The 23553-nt window shown below is 48.4% G+C and overlaps 2 protein-coding genes across 6 annotated transcripts in view; both read left to right on the top strand.

The window, feature by feature from the left end:
- The first annotated feature begins 323 nt into the window (after positions 1-323).
- Positions 324-5401, top strand: TMEM230 (transmembrane protein 230). Of its 3 annotated transcripts, none has more exons than XM_062597006.1 (4): positions 324-423; positions 2464-2591; positions 3106-3228; positions 4096-5401. In XM_062597006.1, exons 2-4 carry the CDS (start codon positions 2493-2495, stop codon positions 4234-4236), a joined length of 363 nt encoding a protein of 120 aa, XP_062452990.1. In that variant the 5' UTR covers positions 324-423; positions 2464-2492; the 3' UTR covers positions 4237-5401. The 3 variants fall into 3 exon arrangements, with proteins under 3 accessions (XP_062452990.1, XP_062452992.1, XP_062452991.1); XM_062597008.1 differs by lacking the exon at positions 324-423 and adding an exon at positions 675-832; XM_062597007.1 differs by lacking the exon at positions 324-423 and adding an exon at positions 1580-1794.
- A 9821-nt stretch (positions 5402-15222) lies between these two features.
- The window catches only part of SLC23A2 (solute carrier family 23 member 2), a 52442-nt gene continuing 44111 nt past the window's right edge, over positions 15223-23553 (top strand). For 2 of the 3 annotated variants that reach the window (XM_062596746.1, XM_062596745.1), the window contains exon 1: positions 15223-15345. The gene's annotated coding sequence lies outside the window, so the exon portion shown is untranslated. Of the gene's footprint in view, positions 15346-16441; positions 16545-23553 lie in introns of all 3 variants that reach the window. The other variant, XM_062596747.1, reaches the window with a different exon arrangement.

Here is a 23553-nt window from a genome sequence, read left to right as displayed (position 1 = left end):
TTTGAGGTTTATACTCTTTAGTAACAAGTTAAACTGAGAAGGGGAGGGGGGAGATCACTATCTTATTTACAGCAACTGGAACCATGGTGATTTCTGGTGTCGCCAGGTTTGGAGCAGCTGGGGGAAGTAAAGCAGCAGCTGTTCTCATGCTCTCGATGTTCCTGCTGCTTGAAATAATCCCCGACCGCGGCTTGTCTGCGCACATCTCTCCCCGCGGGACCCGCGGCCTCGCCAGCCTGCCAAGCGGCGCTGCTCTTCGGCTGCCGATTCTCCCGGCGGGAGGCTCAAAATAACCCAGCGCGGCGCCGGTGCCGTAACCTGGAAGGAGAAGGCTGGTGCCAGGAATAAACTTCCTGGGCTGGCCCGCGCCGGGGCGGGAGCGGCGGCGGGCGAGATGGGCTTCGCCAGCGGCGCGCGTAGCGGGTAACTGCCTCTGCGCCTCTCCTAACCCGTGTTCCGAACCCGTCGGGGCCGCCGGACCCGTGGCGTGCTGTTTTGGGAGGGTTCGCGGGCACGTTGTGAACTTCCTGCCTAGCGGCAGAGAAACCATTTCGGGGGGAGGGCATCCTTCCTTACTGGGTTAGGAGGGAGGACTGAGCTCCCGGAGGAGGGGCGGGAGATGACCTCCTCGATCCCTCCGCTGGGCACAGGTGAACAGGGATTTACGTTGCTGCTCTGCAGAAGAGAAAACGGGGCTGGCTTGTTCACGCGCTGCGTTTGCTTTCGCTTCCGTGGCCGCTTAGCAGGGCTGCGTCCTCCTGGAAGTCGTCTCGCAGGCGATGCCGGCTCTTGCTGCGCTTTGAAAGCGACCGCACGCTTGCCGGTGGGATGCGTAAGTCGCAAGGATGCTTCGGCACTCATTCGCCTCCCTCGGAGCGCAGCGGCGAGCGCGTTTTGGGTCCTGAGCGGGTGTGGGGTGCCGAGAGCTCTGTTAAGCCCGGTGCCCGCGGTGCAGGTTTGTCTCTTTAGCACACGGTCCTAGCTGCTGTTTTCTGGATTTGCTCTTAATAGCCCCTTTCTTGCGGATTAGCAGGAATCTGCTCTTACGCAGGTGTAAATTGGAAATGGTTCCTGGGAAGTCTGGAGGAAAAGCCTGGTAGGCAGCGTGACTGTCAGCGGAAAGTCAGTCGCCTGCTCCCTGAGGCCAAAGGGGGTCGGGAGGCGCGAGGATTTGGGGTGTGCCGATCGCATCTGGGGCAGGCGGGAGCCTCTGGGCGGCTCAGAGCGCGGCGACCTGAAGAACACGGCAGCGCGGGCGCCTGCGGGCGACGGGCGCCTCATCCGCAGAGGTGGAAACGTGGTTTTGTCTACGCTTGTGTTTTCCTGCGGAGACAGCAGAAAAGCTAATGCGCGGGGGAGGCTTTAACTGCTGGAACTGAATAATTCAGTTCCCCCTTTGAGGGAGTGAAACGCGACAGCCGTGGGGTTGGAGAGGATCCCCGAGCCCGCTTCAGCGTGGGCTCCCGAAAAGCCAGGCTCCGTGGTGCAGCTCTGCCCGTCTCCCCAGTGCGGTCGCCCGGGGTGTCACTGCCGGCAGCAAAACCGCAGGGCCGGGAGCCGCAGCGCAGCGAAATTGCAGGGTACGGCTCCGGCGTGACTAAATACAGCTCTGCCCCGAGCGCCGCCTCCTTCGCGGCTCTGCTCCGGTGGACGAGCGACCTCCGCGTCTTGGCTCCGTGCTGTTCGTCCCGTTACCTCATCCGCTGAGGCCTTCAGCCTCTCGCCAGGCTCCCTCCGAGCCACGGATCGAGCCGTCGGAGGGACGGCGGCTGCTTCAGGCCAGCTTCCAGCGTGGTGGTGTTTACTTTTTTTTTGGGGGGGTGGGGGAGGAGTGTTGGTTTTTTTTTTCCTCAAAACGGATCTATTGCGAAACAGCTTGCTGGTTGAAAGGCTGCTTTGTTCAGCTCTGGTTTGGGTTTGTTTGGTAGCCTCCCTGTTTAGACGTAGCTGGAGACCTCAAGCAGCTCCCTGCTGGAACCGTGCCCTCCTTGCACGAGGGCTTTTTGGCTGCTCCCGCTTGTGAGCGCGCTGGGGAAGGGGCTCAGTCCTGCACTGGCGCTGAGCATCCTGCACAGGCGTATAAGGATACTCACTACTGAGGCTCGTGACACCAAATCGATAGCCAGCACGCAGCATCTGTGGTGTCTGGCTCTAGGAAGAGCTTGTTCATACCTGGCTTCACTCAGGAACCTTCGTCATGTTTTAAGTGCACTTTCTACCTTCATCTGACTTGCTCGGCTTTCAAATATTGCCGAGCCCGAACTGTCCATTTCCTTGTGGTTGGAGCTTTGTGTTTTAGGCTTATGTACTCAGCTTTGTTTGAAAAGTTTTGATTACTGAGAATGGAGATGCCTGTGCTCAGCACAGGCTGTGTCTCCCTTAATGACCTTGATCCGCATGTGTCTCAGACTCTGCTATCTCTTTTGCTCTGGTTTTATTGCTGTTCTTGCATTTGTTTTCCAGGTTCTAGCTGATGCCCAGGCTTCCTTGTTATGATGCCGTCACGCACCAACCTGGCTGCTGGGATTCCCAGCAGCAAAGTCAAGTATTCCAAGCTCTCCAGCACTGACGATGGATATATTGACCTGCAGGTAAGAACTGGGGAGGAAGATGTTGTTCTATGGCTGCTCTGACTATGCTACAGGCTATTTGGGGAGATGCGATAACTTGACCTAAGCATGTGAGGCTGCTTTTCATTCAGCTCCACCAGCACGGTCTCTGGTTGGAAAGACATGGGACACGGAGTTGGCTGCAGGGCCAAGTCTGCAGCCCTTCTTTCTTCTTTCCTTTCATAGCCTGGCTATGGAAAACAAAACTGCCTTGAACCGTGTTGGGACCGTCCTTATTTACTAGGGTTGGCTCTACCTCTCTTCTGTGGAGAGGGGAAAATCTGAGAACGGGTCTCAATGGCTGCAAGCGGCTCGAGCGGGTCTCCTCGCTGCTGGGGACGCGGGCAGAGCCGTTGCTTTGGCCGCGCTGCACGAGTTGACGCCTGCAGTGGTTTATCTGTTGCCCTTCTCCCTGCTAGCTGTGGGGTTCACATCTGTGCTATGGCCGGGGAGATGTGCTGATTTTCAAGGTATTCAATGTTCATCTCCCACGCAGTTCAAGAAGAGCCCGCCAAAAATCCCCTACAAGGCAATTGCACTGGCTGTAGTGCTCTTCATGATTGGGACCTTCCTCATCATCATAGGAGCCCTCCTCTTGGCCGGGTACATCAGCAAAGGGGTAAGTGGAAGTTGTTCCCCCTCCCCAGAGGCTGCTGTGAACCCAAGCTCAAGGTGGAAGCTGAGAGCAAAAGACCTGTTAGGCAAAGAAGTACTGCCCCACCGCCTCCCGCGAGTGCTTGCTGCCAGCCTCGTTTCTCTGGCAGCAAAACCCTCTCCAGTCAGTTAAGCAAGACTGGAGCTGGGCTGGGGATCTGCAGGGAAGGGCTGAGTTTCGCTGTCCTGCCTGTGGTGTGGTTTTGTTTCAGTGCTCCATCACTGCACCGGCCAGTCTGCTGGTTTGGTAGATCTTCATGCTGTGCTCGTGGTCCTCCTAGGGGAGATCTTTCTGTAGGGGGTATCTGACAGCTCTCTGGGAAACAGCACCGTTTTCCTTATCTCTCCGCATTTGCATCGAAAGCAGCAGGGAAGAAAGTGGGTCTGTGCTTGCATTTGACTTCGGGCTCCGCTGCTGTACGCTTCTACCTCGCGTGGCACGGGGCCGCTTTACGGTTGGCAGCTGCCGCTTATCGCGCTGGAAGCGTCAGCGTTTCGGCCGTATCGGAAGCGGTCCACGCGGAGACGAGCGTGCCAGGGCGAGCCCTGCAGTTGGTGATTTTGTGATGCGATTAGTGTTTGAAGGAGCCGCCCCTCGCACCCGGAGGAGAGGTTCGGCTGAGGTTTCCTGTAGCGAGGAGCAGAAGTCAGGCCAGGAAGAGCAGCTGGAGCGTTGGTGCTGCTTGAGCCTGCGGAAACTGAGGGTTTGAGTTGCAGTCTCTGTTAGCTAGCCAGGCCGTGGAGATGGACGCAGGATGGACGAGGGAAGACCCGACCGAGATCTCTGGCCATTGCGTTTACACGTTTCTCCTGTCTCGTCCCTCTGCCGCAGGGAACGGACCGTGCGATCCCTGTGCTGATCATCGGGATCCTTGTGTTTCTGCCTGGCTTCTACCACCTGCGTATTGCCTACTACGCGTCCAAAGGCTACCGGGGCTATTCCTACGATGACATCCCGGATTTCGACGACTGAACCGCGTTCCAGATCACACTGTAATTAGATTGGTGATAGGAGCTGTTAGTCACCCTGGGCATCAGAGTGCGTAGGGCTGTAAATGAAGCAGATGAGTCACAAGATGTGACTTGCTGGTTTTGTAAATAGTGTGTAGAAGTGTTGCCAGTTTCTCACTTTGGGGGAGTTTTAAACGTGGGATCGACCAAGGGGATTGCAACATCCTGTGGGGAGGACACGTGACTTGTTATTTTCCCTCTTTTGGTTGTGTCACGCTGGTTGCTTGTAAAAAGTTTTTTTTTTTTTTTTTTTTTTTCCTTGGGCAAGGTAATTCTAGTCATTTTCCAAAAATAGATGGGCCGGAAAGTTTCAGCAACCAAGCTATTTGTTTTTCTAGCTTTTCTGGAGTTTATTTTACTTCTCAAAGATTGTGGTTGTCCCTGGGTTTACTGTTGCAAGCAAATAGCGCATCCAGTTTTTTTGCTCTGTCAATCACAAACATTTCTAATGTACTTATGGTCTTGTGCTTGCATCTGGAATAATGGAAGTCAGATGCACACAAGGGGGAAAACTGCACTTGCATGGAATAATTCTCAGTGCATTTGCTACACAGCTCCTCTTGTTAGAATGACAAATCTTATTTACTCAGCAAATGCATTCCTCGGAAGCAAGCACTTCTGCGTGCTGCTCTCAGTTTTGGCAAAGCCAGCTGTCATCCTTTAAGAGGACTGTTGTTGGATACTTTTTTTGCTTATTGTTTTCAACTTAACAGAGACAGGAGGAGAATTGGAATCCAGATCAAGATTCAAGTGTCTGATTATACCAAAGTCTTGTTTTGACTGGTGAGGATATTGGAGACACTTGAATTGCAGCGATCTGTGTGTATATTTGGGATCATCTCGTCCTCCTGTAGCCAAGATGCTGTGCATCTTGTCTAGATGCACAGTTCCCTAGACCAGTAAAAACTGTACAATTTACCCTGAACACAAATGCAGTTTGTATTGTTTTGCTGGCTTAAATAATACGTTGTTTTGGGCCGAGCAGATTGATAGCTCTGTACTTGATGCAAAAGCTAGGTGTCTCCTGAAGCGGAAACGAACACTGTCCCAGAGAACAAGTACAGAATAGTAATGCAAGACTCCACTGTATGTATTTAAACTGAATAAACTTCACTATATTCTGTGTACAGGCCATCTCATCTCTTTTGCGTCCAACGGCTGGAAGCGTGCCAGAAGTGGTGTTCTGGGCAGCGGCAATGAGACTTGGGCCGACTCGGCTGTTGCCTACAGCCTCCTCTTCGGTGGTGCGGAGGGTCGCTGCGATCGGCGAGGCTCTCGGCCGGGCCGGCAGCTTCGAAACAGCTCTGTGCGCGCCCCTGTGCCAGGCGGGAAGAGGGGCTGGTTCGGGAGCTCTGGGCAGGAGGATCGACTGCATGCACCTAAAGCGTGATACTTAAAGCGTGCGAGGACCCCGCGTTTCTAATTGCTTTGATTCAGGGGCCAAACACCTTGTTCCAGTTTTTGGGCCAAACACCCTGTCCCGTTTTTGGGCCGCATCACAGGAGCGGCGTCTGACTGTGGCTTGGACGCTCGGACTGACAGCGCGGCGTGGCGCCAGGCTGGGGCGCGCGGACCTCGGAGGCGGGCAGGGGCTCGGCGCTGGCGCCGGAGCCGGAGGGAGGGAGCGGTACCAGCGCTGGAGCCCGCCCAGCTCCCCCGGCTCTGCCTGCTCGCCCAAGCCCTGAAACAGGGGCAGGGCGATGCTGCTGCGGGTTATCAGGCAGCAGCAGGGATGCTGTGCTGGGGCAGACCGCCGGCGGCAAGTCCGTCTTTCCCTGCCCCCCCCGCATCTAGCACCCAGCTGGATTAAACTGGGCTGCGTCACCCCGAGGAAGGGAGAATCCTGATCGAATCCAGGACCCCCCCTTTGCGTCCCCGGGGGGAGCACGACGCGCGTTCGCTCCCGCGTCACGCCGGCCCGCGCGCTCCTGCCGCTGCCGGTTCCCGCTCGGCTGTCGGCCCTGCTGCCCGGCCGCTGTCGCACGCTGCTTGGCAGCAGCTGAAATGCGGCAATTAAAGGCAGCTCTGGCCAGGAGAGCTGACGCAAAGCTGTGAATCAGCCTCTACGAGGGGTTAAAAATGTGGGTTTGTTCCCTTTGGGGAAAGGGGGAGGAGGCAGAAGGGAAGTTGAGCTGGAAAAAGCAGGGGGAGGGAAAAGGTGCTTTCAGGTAAGAGCAGGGATATGGAAAGCAGGGAAGCCGGGGGCGGGTGAGCCTAGAGGACAGGAGAAGAGTGCCGACTGGAGAGGGACAGCAATGGATTTTTAAGTATTTATTTGAATTCAATACGATCAAAGTCCTTGGGCAGCAGCACAGTGTAAATAAATCACGGCCTTAGCGCTCGCAGGGCCGTTTGTACGAGCGATGGGCAGCACAGCGCTGCTAGGCACGGTGACCTTTTCCTGTGCACAGGGATATTTTGTGCCTAATTTGGTGTGTGGGGGGGAATTTCTAGGGGGAAAAGATATAAGCAGCACTGGAAATATTTAGATCCAGGCTACTATTCTTTAAAAGCTTATTTATTATAGCATACAGCACAGCAGTGTACCTAATACCTGGTGTTCCTTTTTTCTTATAAAATAGCCTGAGTTTACATTTGTTTGGGAAGAATGCAGAATTTATTCCTTTTTTTTCCCCTTTTTACTGTTGCCCTCCCCACACGCACTCAGAGGCTGCCAAGGGCCAATGCTTAAAGCGGGAATGATTGCTGGGGCCTGAGGGAGCCTCGGCTGGGCCCCGTAGTGGTTATACTGGGAGGAACTTGCCGGTTACCAGTGAGCACCACGGCTCTGCACGGAGGACGCGTCCCAGCACATCCTCATTTTTTTTTTTTTTCCCTCCCAGTTCCCGGGCCGCACGTGCGATTCCCGCGGCCGGCTCGGCTCCCTGGCCGCTGTCCCACCGCGTGCCCCGGACCGCTGCCAAACCCTCCCATCCCATTAGCAGTTGCGCCTTCTCGGTTCCCCTTCTATGAAATGGTGGTGTCGCGGGTTTGGGAAGGACTGACCAACTCATCGCAGTGATGCAAGAAAAAGCACCCCATATTTCAGGCTTTTCTCTAGCACACATCCCTAGCTATGTCCTTCTATTGCTGTTCTGTGTGGGGCGCTTATGTGATTATGTCCTTAGTTGGATACCATAATGTTGCCAGAGACTCTTGGAAACGTGATTCCAGGGGCCCCTGAAGACTGAATTAGCAACAGTCCCACAGAAATCCCCCTAATGCTTTTTTTTTCAGTTTATAAAAGCAAAGGCTCATTTTAAGTCAATCCCATGATGTTTTAAGTGGGTAAAGCTAATGAAACTTCCTGAGCATCATCAGCTAGGCAAGCTCTTGGAAACCTTTGGGTGAAGCCTCCTTCCGCTGCCAGTACCGTGCCGGGGGGAAGCCTTTTCCTGCCAGCTGCTTGGTGCAGCCGGCCGTCAGCAGCAGCTGAAGGTGCCGTCGGCTCTCGAGGGCTGGCTCAACGTCGTGCCCTGCAAGGGCCGAGGAAGCCGCCTGCGGAGCGGCTGCTGCCGAGGAGGCTGGGCCACCCTGTACGTCGGCTATAGATTTTGGTCCTGAAAGAGAAATATTTGAGTACAAGCCGTGTGAAACATCTGCGGAGAGGAGGGAGAAGGTGATGACTCACTCGGAGCACGCTGGATGCATCCCGTGTCCTATAAATACCGCCATAAAGCAAATGCTCTGAGCAAACAGCGCAATCTGCAGCAGCACTCCCAGGGCTTTCCCGGTACCCACCCGCGGGCGCGCTGGGACGAGCCCTGCCGCGGTGGCCAAAACCGAGAGGCTCGGCGCTGTGCCGCTGCTCTCCCAGCGATACGGATTTGGCCCAGTGTAAAAGATGCTGTAGAAACGCCGCGGGGCAGGAAGAGATGACTTGGCACAGCGGCTCTGTCCCTTCTAATCAGGTTTCTGCTCCGCTCACGCTGGGGTCCAAACGCGTTTCTGCGCCCTCCTCCCCTCCGGCTCCTTAAAAATCCCCAGTACCAGCCCACCGCGCAGCAGCTCCTCGTGTCTTCCGCTCTCCCTGGTCGGCTCCCTGAGCCTTCTCTTCGCCTCCCTCCTCTTCTCCCGTGGGATCTTCGTCTGCAGGTCGCCTCCAAGGCTCCCAGCATCTCCCGCCTCCCCGCAGCCTCCTCCGCGCCGGCGCTCGTCGGGTCAGCGGTGAGTGCGAGTTGCCGGGCTCTCGGGTCTCTCAGGCCTCCGGAGGAGCCCGTCTTCGGTTTGCCTCCTCCAGCAAATCCTGTCCTCCTTTATCCCTTCTCCGGACTGCAGGCAAGGAGCCTTCTCCAGCTCTTTGCCTTCCCTTCCGCCCTGGCTACGTCCTCGCGCTGCAAGGAAGTCGCCGCTTTGAGTTGGAGCCTGAAAAAAAAATTGTGGTATGTGATGTGCTGTACTAACTGTGCAAAATGTGGATGTGCACATTCACAGGCTTTCTGTTTTTTTTCCTTCCTTAATACAAAAGCAGCTTGAGATTTTCAGGAATGCTGGATTTAACTATAAATAGTCCAGACAGTTCAACAGTTCAGTGGGCCATGGCAGATTCCTCCTTCCCAAGAGGAACTGGCTTTGTTCTGAGATGGAGCCAAGGGTCTTTTTTTTTTTTTTCTTTTTAATCTTGGGGAGAAAAGCTTAATTGTGGATTAAAAAGTATTGCTTCCAAAAAATGATTGTATTGTGCTTTCTCTGCTTTGGCCTGGCTGTTTTGCTTCTCCAGGCTCAGATTTTGGTGTGTGCTGGTGGGGTATATGTTACCGTGACGCCTTCTCCCCGCGCTTTTCCATGTGTCTTGGGAGGTGTTAAGAAATTTGTTTTAAGGCAATTATTAGGAGATCTTCTTTTGTGGCCGGAGCTTATTCATGGCAAGAATCAGGAAGGGAATGCTTCCTTCCTCTCTTGGCTGCACATTGTACTTGTGGTGGATACCGAGCCACGATGCTGCCCTCCGTCCCTGGAGCAGCGTATAGGCTGCTCTTGGAGCTTGTCTCTCAGATAGTACCGAAGACCTACAAGATTCATGGATAATTTTTGCAGTCCTGCTGCAATTACGACAGTAAGGAACAAAATGCAATGAATTTTCCCAGAGAGGGCTCTTTCTGCTCCTGCAAAATAGCAGTTCTGGCAGAGAAAGCATAAATTCTGTGGGGGAATCACCATTTTAGCCTGAGCTGGCAAAACATAGAGGGGGAAAAAAAATCACCAGTCACCACTAATTAGTTTTATTTTGAAATATTTACTTGGACTGAAGTAGTAGCTGCTCTTAAGTCTTTAAAGGATTAGCTGCCTGCTAGTCTGTAGTGCCTGCAACCATTTATTTAAGCAGTTGCTGCAAATCATGCTGTTAACCTGTCATGCAAGGTTTTAACCTTTCTTTTCCTGCCAGTGAGAAATGGGTAGTGCGCACGGTCCTGCTGACGTGACAGTGGGAAGTTAATATATCCGCAGTCAGGTCCTCTGGGTTCTTTCTCTAGCTTAAAATGCTTCTGGAAGGAGCTGAAAGATAGGAGATGAAAACAGTAATAATTCTGTACTTAGGCTATCAAGAAGCCTGGCTAATAAGGGCTGTAAAAAGTTTAGGGAATGTGAGATGCTTGCAAAAACTCCCACCGCGAAGGCTTCCACCTGGGAGGTTGTCCGTGCTGCGTTGCAAAATCCCGGTCCCTCCAGATAGGGTGTCGCGTTTCCGTTGCGCCCGTATCGTCGTACCGCGTTGCCTCACGTTTAACGCAAGCGGTCGAAGCGATAGAATAAAAGGTGCCAGGGAAGAGTTCCCACGTGCAGGAGCATCGGCTTCTGAGCTGAAAGCTGTATTCAGCGAAGGAAAACTCCCACGGATTTAGGGAAGTTTCCTGCAGGACCTTGACGTGAAATGTTGGACCTAATTCTTAGCTGGCATGAAATAACTTCAATTGGAGAGGCCAGTTTGATGGAAAACAGGCTTTCTTTGTGCAAGAGCTTCGGGCAGGAGATTTCTGCTTCGCTCAGCTCCCTCTTTATAACCTAGTCTCACTTAAGCAAGCATTATTTCACACATTTATGATGTTGTATATTTAGTGCAAAAAGGGAAGATCTCAGATCCTTAAAGCTTCAAATACTAATTGGCATCACTGTATAATCTTCTATTATTTTCATTAATACATCATTAGAAAAAGTCTACTATTATTATCTCTCCTATTATACTATACCATTGTATGATAATATGCCATATCATCTCTCCTAATACTGACAGTAAATGCAGCTGCGTAACTTTTTCACTGCTATTTTGGGTTCTTCTTTTTTGGGCTGAGTGTCTTGTTTTCTGCATATCTGATGCTGCAGGTCAAATGCATCCTCTCTGCCAGAGCTTGCAAGGACTCTGATTTAATGATACTGCACCAGACTGCTTGGCAGTACTTATGAGTAGGAGAGAGGTGAGACTTCCGCACGTAGAGCGGGCAGGCAAGGAGTTAACTAGATGAAGGGCAATTTGCAGGGACAACCTGGAGTTCATCCTTCCAGGCTCTGCTATGGATTTCCTTTGTGTCCCTTCATCTGTTGGAGTCTTGGCTTTTTTTTTTTTTTTTTTTTTTTTAAGAGAGCTGCTGGTCCTTCCTTTTTGTATTTTTATTTAGACTGTGACCCCTTCAAGGCATGGACTGTACCTTAACCTGTGTGCAGCGGCACAGTAGAAAAGCGCTGTCAGGACGGGACTATAAATAGTGAGCCTGTCCACCCCTGTGGCATCCACGCTTGCTATAATTGCCTGGTTTGCACTCCTGTGACAAGTGTTAGTTCAGCTGCGGGGGAAAGAAGGAACCGAAAAGTATTGCCACAGACTGTTTCCAGCTCCCAATTTGCCCATTTAGTTTTGGTTTGGGCCCAGTTCTCCCTTCTGCCTCGAAGTTCTTCTTTCTCTGGCCAAGCAAATGAAGCTTCCTGGCAAAGCATCTATTCAGACACCTCAATTTCAGAAAAAGCTCTCAGCAGGCTTGCCGTGGTGCTGCCCGTTTCCATCTTTAACCCTTACCTCTGCACAGTGCTCATTTATCTTGCATTTTGCCGCTCGCTGGGTCGGGGGATGATTCTGCAACAATCCTTGTCCTACCGTTCCTGATACCGCTGCGTTTCTGCTATCAGACGTTCGCACAATGAATTGAGTGAGTCACGGGGAGACAGTGCATAAAAGCAATGACGAAACCCAAGACCATCCTTCCTGTCTGAGCAGATTGTGGATGTTCTTTCAAAATTGCTTGCAAGTGGGTTCCAGTAATGAAAGGTTGGACAGGGCTCCTCTCCCTGCTTTCACTTCTCAGCTGAGATTTATGAGTAAGCCGTCACGGGTGTGCTGCTGTCTGTTCTTCTTGCAAAGAAAAGGACCTTCTTCTGAACTCCCAGAGGAGGTGGTTTAAGAAAACCTGTTTTATTCAATGTTACAAAAGCCCTCTAATGGGCTGGCACGTGGCTTTTCCAGCGCTCCATATTCACACCCTTCTGCAAGTAGATTAAGTTGAAATAAGTCACTCTTTGGCCTGGTCCTGCCTACGCATGTGTCATCAGAAGCTGCTGTTTATCACCGCAGCTTTGAACAACAGCCATGCGTGTTGACGCAAGGTGGCAAAACCCAACTTGTCTCCTGCCTGGAGACCTCTTCTCCGAACGACAGTCTGCATCAGACAGGGAGCTGCAAGCAAAATGCCAACGCAAAAGTGCGCCAACAAAGTAACCGCGTCGGGAGCTTTCAACCCTGTGTTCTTGCGCTGCCTTTTCGGCCGTCACAACATCTCCAGGTGAGGAGATGTGGCTCCAGCAATTCAGCAGCACCGGCAGGAAAAGAGAATGGGGAGGATAAATCTGCTTTTCCGCTCCCCCTTCCTGCTCTCGCTCCTCCCAATGTATAAGGCGCTCTCCCTGCTAGGTGCAAGGATAACGCTCACGAAACCAGGCTTGGGACCGAGCTCTGAGAAGTGAGTAAGCACATCTCCTCCTTTCCCTGCCAAATACAGGTCTCGCTCCTGACTCAGCAAGCTGAATCTCAGCTTTTTGGTTCAGCCCCTGAGGTACTAGACATAACAGCATCAAAATATTCATCCAAAGCATGAGCTGTCTGGTTGAATTAGTGTTACTGTAAGTGTCCTTGAATACTGTCATTGCCCATATTCATTGACAACGTTTGCACGAGGATCCAGTGGCCGGTGTGCCCTGAGCAACCTTGCAGCGAGATGCACGGGAAACTGTTCTGGGTTGCTTGTACCCTGCTGGCCTCTGAAACCTGGGCTCCGTTTGCAAATTATTTTGCGTGAACAAAAATGAAGGAAGGTCTCCCCAGAGCTACCAGGGGTAAAACCATCTTGATGCTAACAACAGGGAGCTAACAATTCTGCAACTATGCAGAATTTTTCTTCTATTCTGCTATTGATTTATTTGAATTTGGGCAACTGTAACTTTGCAACCTCTGCTATTTATCTTTCCACATAGCAAGCACAGCAATACATCTCCCTCTTGGATTGCTATCTGAGGCCTCAGTAATTTGAGTACTTGGACCAGAGTATCCAGGTTTGAGATCCTTGGACCAAAAGTCCTATTTGCTATTAAGAGCACTTTGTGCTAATTAAACCTCATAAAACTCTTCCTGAGTCTTGCTATCTCCATTCTGCAGATGACAAAACTGAGGATTTAGCTCTGATGATGGATTAGGAAGTATGTCATTCAGTGTTAAAATTAGTTCTTACCAAGAAATAACTTTTTTGCAAACTGTAATCTCGTATTATATTATGAAGGGGGGAAACAGCAATCAAGTCATGAGTCTCCCTAAGCTAAACCGTAAATATATGTAGGTCAAGGAACCTGAAATGGTGTTTCCCACTAGGTGGTGATAGATAGCATTTTTTAAGAGGGGTTTTCCACTCTCCCTTTCTGGATGCTATGGCATAGAAACCTTGCATCTCTCCAGTTCAGTATTCTCTTCCACACATTTGCTGCTCCGTATTTTAGAGGAAGATGCAAAAAACGTGACCGCCGGTGAGTTTTAAACCACCTTTCCTCAAGGAAGTTGCTTTCTCCTCCCAGGCAGTCACTGAGATACAAGAGGATTAGTTTTTATTTTATATAGTCTGGTAAAAGAGGTTATCCATATTCATGTCCTGTTGTTCTAAGCTCTTGGACTCCATCTCTGGTATTCACGTAGGATATCGTTAATCTGATGTGGGGAAAATTATTGTTCTGTGTCTTAGTTTTCCTGACTTCTGACAACATAAATCAGGATAGAGAATTGCAAATGAGCTACCAACCTCAGATTCCCGAACGATCCTCTCCGGATGTAATTGGATGTGAAAGTTTTGATTTGTTTTTTCGGAGATCCTGTGCTCAGATCAATGATTCACCCTGGGATTTTGTGCCAGGCAGGAGCTAGAACGGAGGTGAAGAGCCTCCTGACTTCTTTAGTTTCCTGAGCGATAATTTTAGTAACACACAAACTAAATTTGCTGTTACTAAATGGAAAGTTCTCTCAAATTTTCTTTCAATCTCTAATGCAATGAAAAGGGTTTCTCAAAGATGAGGCGGCACTTTGGCTTAACCTGGAAATCTTGAATAAACAGTGGAGATGACAGCCAAAAAGATTTCAGCATTTAAATTTATGCCAGTACCACACATGTTGTATCTCAAGAAAACCCTGACCTTCCACAGCCCTGTCCTTACCATTTTCGTTTTACAGAGCCATGAAAAAGCAAACAAAATAACACGCTGGGGAACGTGTTCTTTAAAGGTTACCTCCGACTCTCACAACATCGCACTCTCCGGCTGCGGGGAAGGACGCACGACCCGGCGTAAGGGCTCCACCGTCCCACAGTAATCCTTCCTTACGGAGCTTTAGAGCTTCGCGTGGGCACAACCTCGCTGCAAAAATCAAGCCCCTACTTGCGTGCTGCTGTTAAGAGATGCTCCAGGGACTCAGGCTGGCAAATATCACAAAATAAGTGTTTGCTCGTGCATCCTCTAATCATTAGCACTGTGATTGCATGAAATATAGTATTTATCCTGCATTATGAAAGCAAGCGTAATGAGTGATTAATACAAAGAACGGGGGGTGGAACTGGCAATCCGGGACTCCTCTCGAGCATTTTGGGAATAGTTGCAGGAGTTTAGGACCAGTTGGGAGCAATTACAGGAGGAAGGTAGGGGCTGTATTTCTCAGACACTGGTTGAATTGGGAATCGAGGCATAAACCTGCTACTGCAGGGATTTACCTAAACGAGCTCTAAGGAAAATTTCTAAAGGTAAAATCTTTTCTAAAGGAGAATTGCAAAGGGAAGCTCTCGCCTCTGGGCTCGCCAAGGCCTGCACGGAAGAACTAATCCCCGCTCGCGACGGCGGAGCAGGGCGACGGCAAAAATTCCCTGAAGAAGGGAGAAGCGGCTGCTCAGCCAGCTCGGTTTGCTTTTTAATCCCGAAACTTTACAGCACGGAAAGCAACCCAGACGGTAACTTACCTGTCCGAACGGGACGAAGGCCCGAAATCAGCCGGCGGCATCGAGGCTCCCGTCCTCGACACCCTCCATCCGCCTTCTCCCCGTTCTCCTCGCCGTGACCCGCACCCCGAGGTCCCTCTTATCCGTCGCGTTTCCACCCGATCCGGACGCGCAAAACCCATCTTCCCCATGCCGGCGCCCGTCGACGCCGCGACCGCCGCCATGTCGCGGCGCGTTGGCGGCCACCGTCGGAGCGGGGTGCGGCATGGAGCCCTGCCTCCTCCTCCTCCCCCTCCTCCCCCCCCTTCCCCCAAACCGTCGAAGTTTTGTTTGTTCGTTTATTCGGTTATTTTTCCCCGGGGTTTTTCCCGCGCCGCCCCTGCGGCGCCCCCTCAGGGCCCGGCCATGGCGGGCGCGGCGCGCGGCGCAGCGGGGCGGGGCGGGCCGCCGGCGGCGCCATCTTGGCGGGGGCGGAGCGGGGCGCGGCCCGCCCCGTGCTCTGCCTGCCGGGGCGGCCGCGGCCCCGCCGCACTCGCCGCTGCCGACGGAGCGGGAGCGGGAGCCCAAGGAGCAGCAGTCGCCGCCGCCGCCGCCCTCAGCGCCATTGCCGCCCGCTATGGCAGGTGAGCTCGCCTTCCCGAGGGAGAAGCCCCTGCCGCGCCGCCCGCTGTCACCTCCGTCCCCTTGTGCCACGCCGCCGCCGCCCTCCATCCCCGGCGCCCGCGGGGGCTCCCGCCGCGGCCCCGCCATCGCGCCGGCTGCTCCCCCCTTCCCTCCCTCCCTCCTCTCCTCCTCCACCCCGGGGCTCCACCATGTTGCCAGGCTGCGCTTCACCTTGCCCCCCCCCCCCCCCCCCCCCACACACACACACCCCGCGCCGGTGTCATCCGTGCCGCTTCTCCCTCCCCAGCCGTTTGCTTTTAATCTCCTTTAATCTCGTTTAATTTTTTTTTTCTCCCCGCCTCTGGGCGCCCCGGGCGAGCGTGTTGTGCCGGGCGCCGGTGCCGCCCGCCCGGGGAAGGGGCATCTACCTGGCGGCGCGGCCTGCGCTGCCTCGGGCCGGGGGGGGGAGAGCCGCCCGCGGCGCGACTATCCATCTCCGCGCTCTGTCTGCTAATTTATTTATTTCGAGGGGATGGGGGTTATTTTCACCGTTCCGCGTAGATCATTTTTTTTTAACAGTTATTATTTGAAACAAAATGGGTGGCAGAGCCGCCGAGCTTGTAAAGGGGATGAGGAATGCAGGTTAATTCTCCCTCCTCTGCGTCTGATCCCCTTCTCGTGACACGCCTGGAGGGGGCTTTATATATATATATGTGTGTGTGTATGCATATATATATATATATTTCTCTTTTGGGTTCTGACTTGCGGACCCTGTTCGGTGTCATGCACAGTTTTCTTTTGTTTTAAGGTAGATTATTTGTCAGGAGTGGTAACAGAAAAATGCCGAGCAAGGCTTGTTCCTAGCCTTTGGTTAGATTTCATTACTTAACAAAAATGACTGAATGCCTACACAGTGTATTTGTTTTTATTATTTTTATTTATTATTATTAATAGAAGCTAAAACAGGTGAAAATGCAGGGAGAGACTCATTACAGAACGTAATTCCTGCCGTTTCATTCTGAAGCCATCGTTGTCATATTGTAGACTGAGACAACAAACACTTAACGCAGTTTCGGGTCTGCTCTTCCCACGTATTATATTCCTTGACCTCTCTAGGTAAGTGATGGACTGGGGCTGACACCCTGAAGGGGAGTTGCAGGCAGAGCCGGTAGAAGATTCTGGCAGGAAAGGGAAATCCCCAGATGTTTTTTAGGACAAGGTAAAGATCTTGCGTATTATTTTTTTTTCCTGTCTTATTATTCGCCATATACAGCTGACTCTTTCTGCATGAGCTCGGTGCCAGGTAAATGCTAGGCTCCTCATTTTTGTTGAACTTGAACAGCTAAAATGTGAAAATTGCCAAATGCCCTGTTTTCACTGGGTGCTGGCCCTGTCTGTGGACCCTCCCAGCAGTGACTGCAGCACGGTATTGCTATACTGGAACAAGGTTTAAGTTACCTAGTTTAAGCTTAAAAGGATGACTAGTTTGGGTAGCGATCTTCCTGGCACCTGGAGTTTGATGCAGACTGTAAAGTGTAACAGAAAAGCAGAATAAATTTTAGAGCAGTTGGCTGCTGGTGTGCTGCACAGTGTCAGAGCTTGACGTCTGCTGTGCACCTTGATCTGCTTGGTGATTTCACTACAGATAAGGGATTATTGCAACAAGTAGCTCAGATTAGTAAACTGGAAAATGATCCTTGAGATATGTAGAATGATTGGATTAGTAGTTGATGAGCTCTTACAACCCTGCTCCTACCTTCAAGTTACAATCCAGACAGCTCAAATTTAGGACAATATTAATATGGAGATGCATGGAAGCGAACTCAACCCTGGGTTAACAACGAGGTTAAATGAGCCCTGGGATTTTTATTGTGGGTTAGCCAACGGGATTAACCAATCCTTTAGCTTTGCTAAAGATGCTTATAGGAGTTGAAGGTGTGTCAATAAGAGAAGAAGCTAGGGACTGCTCTTCTCCAAGGTGGGTTGGGTTCCTGCTGTTCCTTAACAGGCCACATTCCATCCCAATCCGTTACTTGTCTCTCAGCCTTGTTCTCAGTTAGGCTTAAACTTGTCTGAGTTGCTTTCTCAAGGCACCTGGCTCTCTTGGTGAACAGCTGTAAGGGGCAGGATGGAAACTAGGTCCTCTGCACCTCGCCTCATGATTATTCCCACCCTTGAATAAGGAAACAACTCTGAGGGAAAAACAGCTTTTCAAATAGTAGGATGATTTGGGCTGCAGGTTGATCAATGTTTCTTCAGGTGACAGCACCGATTTAAGCAGCCCCCATCCATCACAGGCTGCATGTTCCCAGCCTTTTAGTGACCCCTCTGTGGTGCTGGTACAGTTGTGCATACGGCTGCTCAGTGAGTAAGGTCAAGAAGCTGTGTTGATTAGGCCTTTTTTCCTTACCTTGTTTCTATTTTGAAGTAATATTTGGACAATTTTTATTTACTCTTTGCCCTTCCTGAGCCACAGGTAGGCTTGTCTGTATGTCCTTAAAGCTATATTGAATGATGTCTAGCTCTTTTTTTTTTTTTTTTTTTTTAAGACTGGTAGCATTAGAATTTAAATGCCTTCTGTGGTAGAAGCTAACAGGGAATTGAATTCCAGTGGAAAAATAAAGGTCGTGTCTTTGTAAGTATTGGTGGGAAATAATTTTCTTGAGGATGAGCTTAAGCTAAGAGCAGTGTTCTGTTTGTTTGTTTGTTTCTCATTTTCCAATAGAAAATGATATGACTGTGTGTTTTCCCCCATATTTCTTTGAAAGACTGTATAGGAAACGCTGCATTTGTGTGTTGTCTGCTATTTCAAAGATTTTTTTTTAATGGGGTATTTTGGGAAGCTGAGTTGGGTTGTCCTTATTTGAGTCTGTTTATATATTTTTTCCTCCCTACTATAACCAAAACTGTAAACTTTCTCAGTATAATGGACTTTGCTATTTTGATGTGATATGGCTTTGTTAGGTACCATTTAGGTTGCCTGGAGACTGTTCAGAGATAAATGGGTGAAATGGTACCCGTTTTTAGTATGGATTCCTCAAGAAGTATCTGATAAATTGCTATAATGACCCAACCTGAACTACAGCAGTTAACCTCTTCTAATCCTTGTGCATACAAAGGGAAGTAAACTGGCACACCCCTGAGAGGTATTCCAGTTAATTCAGATTAGAAGGTGATGTCCCATGCAAGACTGTTTTGGAAGAAGTTTTTCTGCTCTAGCTGTTCCTAGTTTTTCTGCTCTAGCTGTTCCTGTCAGTATCTTTGTGTGAACCAGGACATGGGAAAAATAGTAGGAAACTCAAGGCCGAAAGGATTCCTTGGAGCCCTTTCTTAATAGGTTTGTTTGACTTTCCAACATTTCCTTATGCGTTTATCTTCAAGGTAGCAAGAGAAAGTGCAGATGGCTGTTCAGAAAGGTTTTTCTTGGATCAAAGGTGAAATGGGTGAAAAAGTTACTTTTATGAGGTACTGTATTTAGGAAGCCTTAGTGGTTATGAGACAGTCTGCCAGCAGTTAGTGTGCTTAATTTTACCTAAAGGCTTCAGGAAGAAAATATTGACAGTCAGGATGAGTAAAGAGATATGCATCATGATGTGGTGTAAGGCAGGAATAAAATAAATCTTTTTAAAGGAAAGCTCTTTGCCATGTTCCCTACCTGCTGCTAGAGGTGAGGAGCATTAAAAACATTGTGCTAACTTCACGGTACTGCACGTAATACTTATATCAATATTGGGGAGTATGTTTTCATTATGGGCAAATATTTTTACTTGTTAAGTGGTCTTACGACAACGTTTAGTGGAAGCCGAAACAGAAATCTGATGATACATGGGCATTTTCAAGTTATGGGAAGGAAACGTCTACGTGTTCCCTTGTGCGTTTATTTTCGCAAATGCAGGGAGAAAGTGTCTACGTTTGGACATCTGTGCACTGTATAATTACCCTCAATGACTTAATAATTAATAATTAATTGCCTCAATATTTATTTGAAATGAAGCTAATTTTGATTTTTTTTTCCTGTCATAATTTCTCCAAGAGAAATACATTTTTTGGAAAGAGAATTAGAGTTTTGAAACATCACTGGCACTTTGGAAAAATGAGAGGGGAAAACTAGTTTTCTGCCTTTTTCCTAGAGCTGCTTGTGATAAGAAGCATCATGCTGTAGTTCTCTTCCTAACACTAAAAATTGAGCTTTGTAATAGCAACAAAAATGTAGATGGCATCAGAAACACAGTATACATAGCAATGTACCATCTCCCATATTTTTCTAATCCACTGCGTGCTCTCAGAGGTTATGCTTTTGAGGAGCTTGTTTTTTGGTACAGAGCGTTATTATTGGTCTAGCAAATACGGAGTCATTATTTGCCCTGGGTCTGCATAGAGCCTGAACCGTTTCCTTGGCTGTGCCTTCACCCCAGAGTAGTTGGGCTGAGCAGAATTTGGAAACTCTTGGGTTTGTTTCAGGGCAAATGAATTGGCCAACGAAGTCCCAGCAGGCAAGAGAGTTATGAAAGACGTGGTTTGGTTGTCTGTGTCCTGCATACCTAGACCGTAGTGAAATACCGTTTGTTTCTATCTGTTTCTTCTGTTTTACAGAAGAACGAATGGGTCGGAGGTAATTGTAAAATACTCTTCAACAGGTTTATAATTACGGATTCGTCAATCTAAATCTACTTGTCTCTTTGTTCTGAGGCCAGAACAGAAGAGTACTTGTTGGAGAGGGTTGGAGGGATACGTTAGGGAATGTTACTGTGAACACGCTTACCGTCCAAGAGTCCGGTGGGTCTTCCTTTTTGGGGAGGGGAATGGTGATGAGAGTGGCTTTTGGTTTTCTTCCTTTGAAGAAAAAAAAAAAAAAAAGGTAGCTACTGCAGGAGAGGATGGACTTTGCCCTGATCTGGTGAAGGGGAATTTCTACATTTTTTTTTTCTTTTATCACATTCAAGTAGCCGGGGATGCGTATTTCCCCCCTCCCCTCCCCAAGCTATACCGCTAAGCATGCGAGAACGTTGCCGTGTGTTGCATTACTGAGGCTGTGTGTGATAGGAGAAGAACGACAGAACTTGGTTTTGTGTGTGTGTGTGTGTGCGCGCATGCATATAGTAATCGTTTTGGCCATAAAGCAATGTTTGCTTGTTATCTCCTTTGTGATTAAAGGAATTGAGGTCTTAATTTTCCTTTGATGTTTACTTTAGAGTAAAATTGCTTGGTATGTAGTCAAATGTATATGAAGTCAAATTGGTATAAATGCAGAGGTCGACTCAACGTTTTTATGTTTTGGACTGTTTTTAGCTCTAGTGACAGACAGAACTGACTTGGAATAGTCTGCGTGTCTCTAAAATGTGTAGTCTGAGTTTATTTTCAAATCAAATTGTTGCAGAGTTTGTGGTGTCTGAGCAGTTGGCAGAAGCTTTTTGAGAGTGCATGGTAGATAGCAGGGAAGTAAAGAAGTGACTCAAGGGAGAGTTCTGTGTACTTACCTTCCTGGGTATTAACCTCGTGTCTAGATGCCTTTAGTTAAGTTTAGGCTCCGAATGTAGTAACACGTTTTAATTGGCCTTGCTCCTATTTGTTGCCTGGCCATGAAATAGCAGCCTAGGGCGGCAAAGCCTGTTTTAGTGGTATGCTGGCTGTTAGTACAACACTTGCAAGATTGTAAAAGTTAAGAGAGTATAGTACAGTTCAGAAACTTTAATAGAAGGGTACCTTAAACACTTAGTAAACTAAGTGTGCTGTTAGCTGTGTTTATATGATGAGGTGTTTAATGTGCTGTTAGTGACTTTGTCCCAGTCTTTTAGTGCTCTGAATGTCATTGGTGACCTAATATTAGCAATGGAAGGGAGCTGCTGGATATCTTTGACTGTTGGAGTCTGCCGTTAAGCACACTTTATTGATTACGATTTCTTTTCTAGCACAGGAGTAGCAATCTTATTTTTTCCCCCTCCTCCTTTGGCCTTGTTACTATTAGCACTTATCTTTGTCTTGTACTTAAGTGTATAGTTCAGTGTTTTCATTTTGTGGTACTACTTGGGGGGGGAAGTATGTGTGTATGTGGTTTCATTAGTGTGCAAGATCATATAGATGCTTTCAGGAAAAACAGGCACATGACTGCTTGTTAAGACTTTCGCTTTTTATTTATGTGCTTGGAACGGAAGTAAAAAGCTGCATCGAAAAGCTGGGGACTTTTTGTTTGTGTGCTAAATAAAATCTGAAGTTCATGGTTTTTCATTGACTGTGTTGTGATAAGCTTTGAATTTTTATTGAGTGTTTGAATCCCAATGGCAGGAAGAAGCCTAAGTTCTACAATTCTTGTTTTGTGTATTAATTATCCTCTGCGTATAGATTCCTGAGCCTTACTGTACCTTGGCAAAGGAAATGCAGCCTTGCTTTTGCAGATGACCATAAAAATTGTATTTGGTACACTCTAAAGTACTGACTACTTCATGGGCAAGCTTTTCCATTCTTAATCCAAAATGATTTGCTTTGGAAAGCTGGGTTACATATTCCTGATTCAAGAAGCATCTTTAGGGTTATATTTTAACAGATCAGAGCTTTTGGTGAAAACTTAAGAGTGCAGTTTCCTGATGAACTTCTCATTGTATAAAGGCCAAACCAAAGGAGTAATGTGGATTTAGGCTGACAAAAATGAAATTAGAGCTCCAGATCCCTATACTAGAGGATCGAGCTGCAAGATACAACTGCAGTTTTCTCATGGCTTTCTGTATCTTTTCATATACTGGAATAATAGAAGTTACCAGCTGTTTGTTGTTATTGGAAATACGTATTTGTAGCGATATCATTTAATTTTGTGTGCAGAACACTGTGAGATCCATCTAGTGTAAACACCATTTTGCTGGGCTGTGTTCAGGTTTGTTCAGACTATTAGGCACTCATCGATTACTTGTAGGTGTTCCTTTCCATTTAAAATGCTTTTAAAATGAACAAAAGTACACAGATTGGGGGGTGGAGAGAGGTAGGATTTTTTTTTTTAATGCCCAAATGTTCTGTTTTTGTTATGATAAAACAGTGCCTCTAATCTATTGGTTGTTGAGAAAGGCTGATTTTGAAACAAAAAAGAAAAAAAATCACACCTTGGTAACCTTTAGCGTTGCCTGGCCCTAGTGCTTGAATTCTCCTGGACGCCTAGTGACATAGAGATGTCTATAAACTCCGAGTCAGGCTCTTACTCAGTGGATTTCAAACATGGTGACGTTTGCACTGCCATCTACTTTGTTTGCAAATATTAGAAAAAGAAAAGGAAGGAAACCTCAGCTCTTGTTGAGATGGTGTGCGATCCTTCTCAGAAGGACGTGACTCTAAGAAGCCCCTCGGGCAGAAGGAGGAGAACTGCTATGATGGTGAGGCCTGAGTACTTGTGAACGTACAATGCTAATGAGCCGCCTTCTTCTTTGAAAGGGACCAAATAGCTTTAAGCATCTTCATGAAAAGCACTAATAAGGCACAGATAAACCTAGCAAAGCTGTCAATTAAGCCTTCTATTAAGTTTCTTAGTGTAGATGAGCCTAAAACCAAAAAAGTATCTGACCTCTCATCCTAGGCTGCCCTGTTTTGAAAAAGATTTTATGATCGGTATTAGCCCTGTTTCAAATGGCCCTTAGGTGTACTGTTCCTTGCTTTCCAAACCTGCTATATTAAGATCCAAATACAATTACTATTTTTGTTCTGGAGGCTGTTGTGACAGATACTGTTTTGTTGAATGGCAGGTAATAGATTTGTTATGAGGATGGCACAGCATGTGGGTGTCTTCAAAGGAGAGTATATCTGTATTGGTCTTTCCTCCTCTTAATTATTCAAATGGAAAAATTTGTTGGACGGCAGAATGTATAACTAAATGATACTACTCCAAATAGTAGCAGCGAAGAAATCTTGCATTTTAAGTGATGCCAATTAAGTAAGAATAATTGATTTTTCTTTAGTACTGCTCTACAGACATCTGCATAATAACCCTAATGTTAAGATGCAGAAACCAGTAAGGTACAATATTAAGACCACAGTACTTGGCTACAAAATGTGTTGCTTTACTGGCAAAAATCGCAAGAAAAGTATTCCATTAAATGTTGCCAAAATGTTTTTCACAAAAGGCTTGTCTTGCTGAAAAGAAAAGGCTTTCTTTCAATAAACTATAGCTGCTATAAATATTATTATAAGTAATCTGAACTCTGTCAAAATATTATACATTTTTGTGATTTCCTGAGCAATCAGTACAGTAT

Source organism: Rhea pennata, chromosome 28 (assembly GCF_028389875.1).
Source record: "Rhea pennata isolate bPtePen1 chromosome 28, bPtePen1.pri, whole genome shotgun sequence".
NCBI classification, from domain to species: domain Eukaryota; kingdom Metazoa; phylum Chordata; class Aves; order Rheiformes; family Rheidae; genus Rhea; species Rhea pennata.
The sequence above is the reverse complement of the archived record's forward strand: the minus strand, read 5'-3'. Positions and strand labels throughout refer to the sequence as shown.

Bases quoted from the DNA above. Each gene is read 5' to 3' on its own strand.
- TMEM230 (XM_062597006.1), top strand. From the start codon at position 2,493: ATGATGCCGTCACGCACCAACCTGGCTGCTGGGATTCCCAGCAGCAAA. The intron at 2,592-3,105 runs GTAAGAACTGGG...TCTCCCACGCAG, and splicing joins ATGGATATATTGACCTGCAG to TTCAAGAAGAGCCCGCCAAA. The intron at 3,229-4,095 runs GTAAGTGGAAGT...CCTCTGCCGCAG, and splicing joins CCGGGTACATCAGCAAAGGG to GGAACGGACCGTGCGATCCC.